This window comes from Rattus norvegicus, chromosome 3, assembly GCF_036323735.1.
Source record: "Rattus norvegicus strain BN/NHsdMcwi chromosome 3, GRCr8, whole genome shotgun sequence".
In the NCBI taxonomy this organism is placed as follows: domain Eukaryota; kingdom Metazoa; phylum Chordata; class Mammalia; order Rodentia; family Muridae; genus Rattus; species Rattus norvegicus.
The window spans coordinates 128,880,681-128,891,475 of record NC_086021.1 but is presented as its reverse complement, the minus strand read 5'-3'; the positions used below and the strand labels follow the sequence as shown (position 1 = coordinate 128,891,475).

The window sequence follows — 10,795 nt, the reverse complement described above, 5'->3', positions numbered from 1 at the left end:
CCAGGGCTTTGCGCTTCCTAGGTAAGCGCTCTACCACTGAGCTAAATCCCCAGCCCCAAATAATTCTTTTAAAAAGGTGTGATCTATTAGTAGAGAAATTGCTCAGGCTGGAGAGATGGCTCAGTGGTTAAGAGCACTGACTGCTCTCCCAAAGGTCCTGAGTTCAAATCCCAGCAACCACATGGTGGCTTACAATCACCTGTAATGAGATCTGATGCCCTCTTCTGGTGTGTCTGAACAGCTACAGTGTACTTATATATAATAAATAAATCTTTAAAAAAAAAAAAAGGAATTGCTCTAGAAAGAATGGGTAAGGCCCTATAGTTCTTATTCTCAGCACCTTAATCCCTACAAGACACACTCATAACCAGGCAGTGGTGGTACACACCTTTATGGAGGAAGAGGCAAGCAGAGTTTGAGGCCAGACTGGTCTATATATTGAATTCTAGGACAGCCTGGGCTACAGAGAAGCCCTGTCTCAGAAAGATGAAAGATAAATAAGACCCACTCATGGGCTGTCAACAAGCTGCCTATAACTACGTAACATTTAAGGTGTAAACACTAAGAAATAACCGAGCTAACAGTGAGCACTGAGCCAGATGGAGGGAAACACACAGAAGCTGAGGCAAAAGGGCTCCGAGTTTCAGAACAGCTTCAGCTACAGCTGGCCCATGGCAGAAACAAAAAAAAGCTCTTTATGAATAATTAAGTATGCATTTCTACCCATGTACAGGCTGGTGGAACTCAAGAAGTTGGTGTTATTCCCTTAGTCACTCTACTGTGTTTGGTGCTATGACCTCACAAGTTCCTGAGTCCCAGCTGCCTGTCTCAGCACAGTCCCCAGGGCATGGTTACAGGAGCATCCCACCACTCCTGGGTTTTTAGGGCATTAGTGGAAATCCAAACTCATTTTGTTTTTGAGGCAGGTACTTACTGAGTCATAGCTCCAGCCCTGATCCAACATTTTAATAAATGATGTTTCCCTTTCTAGAACCTGAATGTTTATTCCAGTTGCTTATAAACAGGAGCTAGTCTCGCTATTCCTAACATAGCCTTGAAGAGCTGGTAAGGGTAGCTGAATGAAGCAGCTCTCAAGTTAGGGAGGGGATCTGAGCTTGAAAACAGCCTGGCTTATACAGAAAGAACCGATCTGAGAAAAACAGATAGCATAAGCTATCCTAGAAACATGCATGTGGATCTTTTGCAGAGGATCCAAATGTACTCTATATTGGCAAGAGCGAGCTAGTCAGATGAGAGAAACTCACATACCACCTGGAATCTGCTGCTTAGAGCTGGGGAGATAACCTAGTGAAAAAGGGCACTTGAATTCCATTCCCATATGGTAGAAACACTATGGCAGGAGAGTGCCTAGACACACACACAGAATAAGGGTAATAAAAACAGAGCCTGTATTTGAACATTAGGTACTTCTTTACACTGATTGTTCATACGGTTTCATCAAGGTCCAACATAGAAACTGACAATAAAATAGGATATATAATGCATTTGATCTGGGATAAAACTGGAAAAAAAAAAAAAAAAAAAACAGCAAAACAGAACACTTTATTTCCGTAAATCAGTCCAGAATGTCTAAACACACTTTATCAGTTGGTTAGGGCAATAAGAGCCTCCACCACATTGCCCATGTGTTCCCTCAAGCTCCTTTCGGCTGCTGCTCGAGAGATCTCCATTTCTGTCATCTGCAAGAGGGAAAATCACGTCACTGAAGCCTCTTCTCAGGCATAAATTTTACAACAAACTTTGGCTCCACTTGTTTAAGGAACCCAGCGTGGGTAGAACTTCTCTTGTGAATCCATTAAAGCATTACTACTCACTATCAACTCCAGATCTTCCTTCTTGATAGTGACCTTCGCCAGTTCCTTCTCCCTGTAAATATATACATTTGTTTTCATTCTCTGCCTCTGCTATAAACTCCCAGAAGGAACACTCACAGGTACACACTGAAAATGAGTAGAACAGGTTGACTGAAAATAGCAAATAAACGCGCCCCTGGAAGTTTTACATTAAGATATCCAGGAACCTTTCCTTCCACTAACAACAAAGTTGTAACCCCTAGATCTTTAGGAGTTGGCTAAAGATTAAAACTTTCCCCCCCTGGAGAAGGAGGACCTACTGGTAGCGCTGGCTTTAAACTTACCGCTCCTGTTTGGCCTTTTGCTCCCTGGACCGTCTGTCTCCAATGACGGACATAGCCTGTAGAAAACACAAGTCTAATTACCTACCACCATGCGACCCAAATTTTCCCATCTAAAACACAACACCACAAATAAAAGCCACGTGGCTTTTCAGGTATTCACAACTACTAGTTTTCTCAAGACCAAAAGACTACGCTTCATTCCGTGCCCTTGAGATACATTTAGGTCCCATTTTTATCAAATTCTTAAGTAAACCGCAGACTGGTTGAGTGCTGTCGCTTAGCCTCGCCCTACTGCCAAATCCCACTATGACTATCAGGGGTCCCGGAGCCCCGGTGAGCAGCAAAACCAGTCAGTCTCTCCTCACTCCCGCCCCATTCTCAACCCCTCTCATACAAGCTCCCAGCCAACCTCACCGTCTCAAGATTCGAACTCTGGATCTCTTTCTCCTCCGCATAGTCAGTAACCCGCTCTAGGTCAGCAGCACCACTGTCATGTTTCCTTGGCTTCTCGGGAGGCCGCTCAGGGCCGCTGGTCTCAGTCTCTAACTCGAGCTCCACGTCTCCCTCGGTCGCCATTTCGATCTCACCGCGCCGCCGCAATAGGCTGCCGCTTCACAACTTCCGGCAACGCTCAGCTTCCGCCCAGATAAGGGGCGGGGTAGGGGCTGGACCACACCTTTGTGCCTGTCTTGAGAAGCTTCAGCTAGGAAAGAGGTTCGCTTTTGACTTCCTCTCCAGCTTGCTTTCTGCAGTCTCCTTCGACTGTCTGTTCACTACCCACACCAGTCAAACTCACTGTTCCTAAAAACAATCCCTTCACACAGACACACACACAAGGAATTCTGTCCAATCAAGGTGGCTAATCCTAAACCAATTAAAAAAAAAAACCTAATCCCCAGACCAGATAGGCCAACTGCTCCTAATCTTAGAAAACAGTCCGAAGCTCTGTGAAGGCATCTTCACAAGAGTATTTGCATCTACCACTTCCCGGTGATCTGTATTCATTTTATGAAAAACCCATGCTGCTGCCTTAAGACGGATGATTAGGCCAGCAAAGCGACTGTCCAATGGGTGAAAATCCTGAGAAGCTGCTGTCCCTCATCAGTTTTTCCAATACAGGATCTAACCTCTGGGCCAAAATTGATGGGTGCAAAAGACATCACAGGCCGTAGCACCACCCAGGGCTTTGCACAGCAGCACGGTGGAGTCAGCGATGTCGTAGTGAAAACCCCCTTCTATCAGGTGAGATGACATTTGGGAAGAGACTTGAAGAGATCTTTGCTTATATCTTAAGCAAAAGATAGCTAAAAAACTAGGAGTTCGGGACAGAAACCTGGTTCTTTGCCTGGGTAATCGGTAAACCTCTCATCCCAACCATAGATCATTAGGAAAAAGTAAGTGGTTCATGCATACACTGAAGTTTAAAGTTCTTGCAATGAAAACCTTACTAGTTCTCTGTGGAAGGTAATCCTACGTGGCTCATAACCAGACAGTGGGATGGAGGGTTTGGGAATTTGACCTTTGGTTAACCCTTTGAAAAACTCCCCATTGCTTCCTACATCTATCTGCTCTATCCCCAGGTGTCCTGCTGTGGGCCTGTTTCTTGGACCAGTGGCTGCCACTCTCTGACCGAGTCTACTTGTAGCCGCCTGTTCTACATCCTTCTCCACATGGGAGCCTCAGCAATCTGCTGCCTCCTACTTTCGAAGACAGTGGTAGAAAGGGTCTGGGGCAAAGCACATGGGGTAAGTGGGCAGGGGTTGCAACATGAGGAAAAAAAACCTGTTAAGATTTTGATTGGGAACAGGAAGCAAAGGAGTCAACCTAGCAGGGGAAAGTTGGGACCTGTCCATGCATTATGGCTTGCCCTTACTTTTCTCACAACCAAACTCCCTGCAGATCCAGATGCCCTCAGTGCTATGTGCCCACCTGTTCGGCAACTCTGACTGTCCAGTGCTCAGTGGTTCTGGGGCTGTGTATCGAGTATGTGCGGGAACTGCCACCTTCCACCTGCTACAGGCTGTGCTGCTAGTCCGCCTCCACTCCCCCACCAGCCCTCGGGCACAGCTGCATAACAGGTTTGTGTGTAATTTTCTAGATGGGGATGGGACAGAGGGAAGTAGACACAAGCTGGCTAAAAGAAACTCCAGAATGAAGAAAAAGACACAAAATAGGTTTATAAACTCCTGGGCTCTAAATTGTAAGCAATAGTTATATGCAAACCTTCTGTAACTGTAGTGTTGCTGAGATGTGACTGTGGCATCTTCCTCCTTTGCCTTTGCTCTTCAATCTGGCTTTCTCTCTACCCTAACTAGCTTCTGGAGCCTCAAGCTGTTGTTCCTGTTAGGTCTCTGTACCGCTGCCTTCTGCATCCCTGATGAGCATCTCTTCCCAGGTACTCTTCACCTTCCACCTTCATCAGCAAAAGTAGGCCACAACTTACTACTCAAGAGCAGGAAGCTGGACTTCATTACACGACTGTCATGCCAGCATTCAGGACAGAGTGGAGCAGGACTGAATTTGAGACCTGCCTAGGCTACGTAGGGGTTGCAGGGGGGTGGAGGGATATACTGATACACCATGACCAGGCAGAGCTAAAAGTTCCCAATGGTGCCTGTCTTGCAGCCTGGCATTATATTGGCATCTGTGGAGGCTTCACATTCATCCTATTACAGTTGGTGCTTATCACAGCCTTTGCCCAGTCCTGGAACAAGAATTGGTAAGGATGGGCTGGAGAGATGGCTCAGAGGTTAAGAGCACTGCCTGTTCTTCCTGAGTTCAATTCAAAACCACATGAGGGCTCACAATTATGTATGGGTCTCACACACACACACACAAATAAATTGGTTAAGACACACCTAACCCTAAAGGCTCCTCCCAAGGAAGTTGGGAGACATTACTCATACAGAGAAGGCCATAGCAGGTATTGCTCCCATGGCCTCCAAAAGAATACCAAAATGCTCAGGAAATCAGATGTTGATGACATTTACTTGTAATCCCAGCACTGCAGAGGTAGAAACAGGAGGGCCAATAATTCAAGGCCACAAAAAAAAAAAAAAAAAAAAAAAAAAAAAAAGCAGGGTAGGGAGTTCTAAGTCAACTTCTTAAAACAAAAACAGATGTTGGGTATTTTGCTCAGTGGTAGAGTGCTTGCCTAGCAAGCCCAAGGCCCTGGGTTCGGTCCCCAGCTCCGAAGGGAAAAAAAAAGAAAAAAGAGCGCGCACACACGCGCGCACACACACACACACACACACACAAACGAAAAACAGGTAATCAAGAATGGTGGTAGGGGTTGGGGATTTAGCTCAGTGGTAGAGCGCTTACCTAGGAAGCGCAAGGCCCTGGGTTCGGTCCCCAGCTCCGAAAAAAAGAACCAAAAAAAAAAAAAAAAAAAAAAAATGGTGGTAAATACCCATAAACTCAATACTCAGGATGCTGAGGCAAGAGTTCAAGGACCCATGGAGTGTATGATGAAATCCTGTCAAAAAACAACAAAAAGCTCAAGAATGTACTGTGTGGCTCAGTGAGCTGACTAATCTGTAATGGGTAAAATCTAATCCCTTAACCACTTCTCTTTAGGCAGACTGGTGCAGCTCAAGACTGTAGCTGGTTCCTAGGTGTGTTACTGGCCACACTAGGATTCTACAGTATGGCAGGTGTGGGAGCTGTGCTACTGTTCCACCACTACACACACCCTGATGGTTGCCTGCTCAACAAAATGTTACTCAGTCTGCACCTTTGCTTCTGTGGCCTCCTGTCTCTCCTCTCCATCGCACCTTGCATCCGCCTCAGTGGGTATATGCAATTTCACATTACAGATTTGGGGGTGGAGTGTATCCCTTTGATAATTATAGCAAACCTTTATTAGTTTTCCCAATCTGTTATCTGAAGTACCTCTGCTGCTTTTGTCACACTCTTCCCCAAAGGACAGGGGAAGACAGTCGTACAGGTGGAGGTAGTACTAACTCTGTTCACTGTCAACTAACATCTGTGCTCCCCAGGGCAACCAAACTCCGGCCTCCTACAAGCCTCTATCATCAGCTGCTATATCATGTATCTGACCTTCTCTGCACTGTCCAGCCGTCCCCCAGAGACAAGTGAGGACCCAGACTGCCAGTATTAGTGCTGAAGACCTTTTCTGTTCCTTCTAAATACCCAGCTTTACTCATAACCCTGTTCTCTTGTTGCCCCTTGGCAGTAATCTTTCAAGGACAGAATCACACCTTGTGCCTGCCTGGCCAGAATAAAATGGAACCACAAATACCGGATGCATCAGTAGCAGTGTTTAGTGCTAGCATCATGTATGCTTGTGTACTCTTTGCTTGGTACGTAAAGGTGCTAAGGGGAAGTGTGAGCAGATGCCCAGGACTCACTGAAGAATGTCCAGGGCTGTGGTTTATTTAAACTGTAGAGCAAGTCTAGAACCAGAAAAGCTCCCCACGAACAGGGGAGTCTCTAAGAATAGCATTTTGTCAGATGATCCCGTAGAGCAAGTCTAGAACCAGAAAAGCTCCCCACGAACAGGGGAGTTTCTAAGAATAGCATTTTGTCAGATGATCTGTGTGAGATGACAGGGCAGGGAATGTTGAGTTTAGATGCACAGACTTTAGGGGCCTCTGGGAGCACAATACCCTCCAGAAGCATACCTAACTGGACTAGTTGACAGTAAATGCCATTCTTTAATATTTGGCCCAAAGTTAAAATACTTTTTCTTTCACAGCAACGAGGCTTCCTACCTGGCGCAGTTATTTGGGCCCTTGTGGATCATCAAGGTTTACAAGTATGAGTTCCAGGTGAGCATCAAAAGCTCAAAACCCCCAAAACCCCACCCCCGAACACAGAAACACACATCCTACCAACTTCTACCCAGAATGCTCAGATTCTAGCTGCTGTTTCCTTTTATTGAGTACCCACAACGTGCTAGGCACTGTGCTAGATACTTTACATACATAGTCTCATTTAATTTAATCCTCACAACAACCCTGTGAGGTAGGTATTTGCTCCATTTCACAAATGGAGGAATTGAGGCACAAAAGATTAAACATCTTACCAAAGTTTGCATAGCCAGTTTTATGCTGGAGCAAGAATTTGAACCCAGGTGTGCCTCCACTTCTTACACCAGGCCAGTCTGAGATTTTCTAAATTAGCACCCTCACACTTTCTTGAAGTCATTTCAAAACACGTTGCCTTGTTTTACAGAAGCCCTCAGTCTGTTTCTGCTGCCCCCAAACAGTGGAACCAGAGGACGGTGAGTCAATCTAGCAATCCAGCTAGCTGAACCCTGTAAAGGGCCAGAGCCTTCAAGAGCCTTCACAAGAGTTGGGGAAAGGGAGTTGTCAGCAACATTGCTTCCCACCACACTTCTCTCTAGGGCAAGGGAGCAGGGCCAGGCCAGCTGACCAGGAGACCCCTCCAGCTGCTCAAGTGCAGAGCCAGCATCTTTCCTACAGCTACTCTGGCTTCCACTTCGCCTTCTTCCTTGCTTCGCTCTATGTCATGGTTACCCTTACCAACTGGTTCAGGTAGGATGAAAGCATACATAAGATACACTCCCGGAAAACCCAGCTATTTTAAGGAAACATTTTAGAAAGGCATTCCAGAAGTTCTTGGGAGAGGGACACACAAGGATCTGCCCTGGTTATGAGGAAGCAGGGAAGTTCAAAAGCTAAGGCCCTGCATCATCTCTAATCTTTGGTTTCACAGCTATGAGGAAGCAGAACTGGAGAAGACCTTCACTAAGGGTAGCTGGGCTACCTTCTGGGTCAAAGTTGCCTCATGCTGGGCCTGTGTACTCCTCTATCTGGGGCTGCTCCTGGCACCACTGCTGGCTCACCACTCGGAATCACCACCACCCTAGCTAGTGTCTTTAGGCAACACTGCCGTGGCTTCAGTACTGCCACATAAAAACTGGCTCTTGATCTACATTAACTGACTGGGAGACCCTTTAATTACACTCTTAATCTTAGCTCCAGGAGCCGCCCACTGAGCTCAACACCTCAAGGACAAATGAGCAGTTATCGCCGATTAGGCTCAGTAAGTATCTAAATGAAAAGAAGTAGACAAACTACGGCTTCATTAAAGCGAGAGTCTAACTCCCAAGGAAGTAAACCCAGGAGCCTTAGCTGATCCTAGCTGTGTGGCACAAGCCCCGTTCTGGCTCCTGAGCTGGAGATAGGGTCAGGGAAAGACCTACAGAGATTGAAGATTTGGGTCTGCTCTTGGCAATGGAAAGGAAACAAGTGATTCAGTCTGACTGAGCACAGGGGTGGAAGAAGCCCAGACCAGAGAACAGGCCAGGGCACAGGAAGAAAGGAGCAGCAGCTACCACACATTTTAATCCTCATCATGAGGTCAAAGAAAATGGAAGACAAAAACCACCTTCATTCCACGAGGAATGACAGAAGAGAATGTGAATTCGAGAGCAGCCGACCACCGAAGTCGGTGAGCAGCAGGATTTTTTTTGGCCAACTTTCAAGCAAACAAAGAATGAGGAAAAGAGACATAAACTTGGGTCTTAGATCCTTCCCCTCTTACGGCCCTCAATACCATCCTGGGGATGGTGTTCAAGGTCAATGTGGGGGATAAAAAAATCACAGAAAAGAAGTCTCTATAGTTCTTAGAGGATTCCTATGCCACATAACTGGAGTGCTTTTCTGGTTGCAATAGTTAAAATAAAGGCTTCTTCTGTGATGTTTTCCTTATGATGTCTACAAATCCATAATCTCTTAGGACTAAAAGAACTCCCCCCTTTTAGTGGGAAAGGGCATTTACTCCTCCATCCCCATTCCCCCAATCCCCAGTCAAACCAGGCGCTCAAGGAATTACAAAGCTACTTTTAATACTTTGGGGTGTGCCCCACAGGAATAAAAAACACTGGGAAGGGGTAACCCCCTCACCCCCAGGAGTGGCCCAGAGGGAGAGAGGCTACCTGAGGGGAAGGAAGCACAAAAGGAACCCGCTGCAGACTCAGGGCAAAGGGAATGCCATCGGTGCTGGGACCTGTGAGCACTACAGGAAGAAACTCGAGCATGGTGGGACTGGCTCCAGGCACACAGGCGTAGGGCAAGAGGGTTGGACACGAAGCCACAAAGCTACTTGGGTTCCTCCTTCTTCTCGTTTGCCTTTTTCTGCTTCTGCTGCATGATCTCCGAGTCCCTGGGGGTAGAGATGATGGGGCACTGGGAGGTACCAGAGGGCAAAAAGGACAAGATGCAGGGGGATGAAGGGTACAGAGGATAAGATGGAAGTGGATGGGACAAAGTTCAGCATATGGCTGCTATATTCCCACCCTAGGAGAACAAGAGGAATAGAGCTAGGGTCAAAAGGCAATCAGTCTCCATCTGGCTGTTGCCCAAGGGGTCAGAAGTCTGGCCATTCAAGCCCAAGGCTCTCTATTCTGTACTAAGCACCACACCCCAACACCAGTGAGAAAGTCGGGAAAAGGGAGGAGATACAAGTATCGAGGAGGGTCAAAAGTACTGGGCTGTCAAAACAACTACACTTGATGTGTGAAGCCCCTGCCCTTGCCCTTAAGGTCAGAACCAGGGCCCGCAGAAATCAGCCTGCGGACAGGGACCCGCCCCAGTCCCTTCCTGTATGGCTGTGACCTAACAATTTAGAGTGGGGAGGAAATAAAACTCTAGAGGAAGCAATGCACTCTGCCCCTCACATCTAACCTAGACTCGAACCCTGCAAGAGTTCTCTTTCCTGGTACACCCCTCGCTCTAACCCAGGTCTCCCCGTCCAGTCCCGGCCCGACCCTTCCTTTCCCCTCCCTGGGGCTACCTCTGCTTGCGGGCGGCAGCAGAAAGCCCATCATCTCGGCGCTTTCCCTTAACCGAGTCGCTCTGCTTCTTCATGTTCTTCTGGCGGGCGAGCTCTCGCTGGTTACCGCCTAAGAAGAGAAGGTAGAAAGTGAGTCGCCGGGGCCGCTCCACGTACACACCAGCGCCCCTCCTCCCACAACTGGGACCCGACTGTCCCCGGCCGTGGCGCCGACCCCAGCGCCGAGCTTCGGCTGCCGGGGTGTGGCAGCCGCCCCGGGGCAGGTTAACTTGGGGGTGCGGGAGGACGGTGCGGTCGAGACTGCCGGCGGCGCGCGTCAAGTTTGGGGCGGCGCGGGGGCCCAGACAGCTGGCGCGGCGTGTGGGAAGCCCCGGGGCCTCAGGAGCACGCGCTAGGGCCCACCACCCAGGGCACCCGGCTTCCCCAGCGCGGAAAGCCGGCGGCGGCCCGCGCCCAACACAGGGGTCTCGGCAAGTGGCGGCGTGCAGAGGGCTGCGCTTCCGGCTGAGCGGGAGGCAGCTGGAGAGCGCTCCCCGAAGAACCTTCCGCCCGGGAAGCTGAGGGGACGCACACGCCGGCGTCCGGGCGCGCGGAGAGCGAGCCCGGAAAGAAAAGGGAGAGAGGAAAAGGTCCCAGCACTCACGGGTCATGGCGACGGCAGCGGCTCCAACCTGCCTCCGTTGCGTCCCCTCGTTCGGGCCGACGTTGCAGGCCCCGCCCCCTTCGCGCGACGCCACCAAGTCGTCTTCTTCCTCCCGCCCCTTCACGCCCGGGAGCCCGCTCTCATTGGGCAGAGGGAAACACGTGGAGTGCAGTGCCACGCGCCAGTCCCCGAGGGCGAAGAGCGGCGCT

The 10,795-nt window shown here is 48.8% G+C and overlaps 3 protein-coding genes across 6 annotated transcripts; 1 reads left to right on the top strand and 2 right to left on the bottom strand.

Annotated features, from left to right (window-relative positions):
* Positions 1-1,386: 1,386 nt before the first annotated feature.
* Positions 1,387-2,767, bottom strand: Hypk (Huntingtin interacting protein K). Of its 2 annotated transcripts, NM_001305263.1 has the most exons (4): positions 2,573-2,759; positions 2,159-2,214; positions 1,836-1,887; positions 1,387-1,700 (listed from the first exon to the last, which is right to left on the bottom strand). In NM_001305263.1, exons 1-4 carry the CDS (start codon positions 2,732-2,734, stop codon positions 1,605-1,607), a joined length of 366 nt encoding a protein of 121 aa, NP_001292192.1. In that variant the 5' UTR covers positions 2,735-2,759; the 3' UTR covers positions 1,387-1,604. The 2 variants fall into 2 exon arrangements, with proteins under 2 accessions (NP_001292192.1, XP_063139805.1); XM_063283735.1 differs by lacking the exons at positions 1,387-1,700; positions 2,159-2,214 and having other exon boundaries at positions 1,828-1,887; positions 2,573-2,767.
* A 332-nt stretch (positions 2,768-3,099) lies between these two features.
* Serinc4 (serine incorporator 4) lies at positions 3,100-8,859 on the top strand. 2 transcript variants are annotated; one of them, NM_001415926.1, is made up of 12 exons: positions 3,100-3,400; positions 3,739-3,903; positions 4,058-4,236; positions 4,474-4,553; positions 4,784-4,877; positions 5,738-5,949; positions 6,160-6,255; positions 6,357-6,483; positions 6,879-6,951; positions 7,358-7,406; positions 7,530-7,680; positions 7,862-8,859. In NM_001415926.1, the coding sequence occupies exons 1-12, from the start codon at positions 3,302-3,304 to the stop codon at positions 8,013-8,015; spliced, it is 1,479 nt and encodes a 492-aa protein (NP_001402855.1). In that variant the 5' UTR covers positions 3,100-3,301; the 3' UTR covers positions 8,016-8,859. The 2 variants fall into 2 exon arrangements, with proteins under 2 accessions (NP_001402855.1, XP_063139804.1); XM_063283734.1 differs by lacking the exons at positions 3,100-3,400; positions 3,739-3,903; positions 4,058-4,236; positions 5,738-5,949 and having other exon boundaries at positions 4,536-4,553; positions 7,862-8,015.
* Positions 7,019-10,795, bottom strand: Serf2 (small EDRK-rich factor 2). Of its 2 annotated transcripts, none has more exons than NM_001401909.1 (3): positions 10,587-10,795; positions 9,944-10,052; positions 7,019-9,336 (listed from the first exon to the last, which is right to left on the bottom strand). In NM_001401909.1, the coding sequence occupies exons 1-3, from the start codon at positions 10,591-10,593 to the stop codon at positions 9,051-9,053; spliced, it is 402 nt and encodes a 133-aa protein (NP_001388838.1). In that variant the 5' UTR covers positions 10,594-10,795; the 3' UTR covers positions 7,019-9,050. The 2 variants fall into 2 exon arrangements, with proteins under 2 accessions (NP_001388838.1, NP_001092252.1); NM_001098782.1 differs by having other exon boundaries at positions 7,034-9,313; positions 10,587-10,622.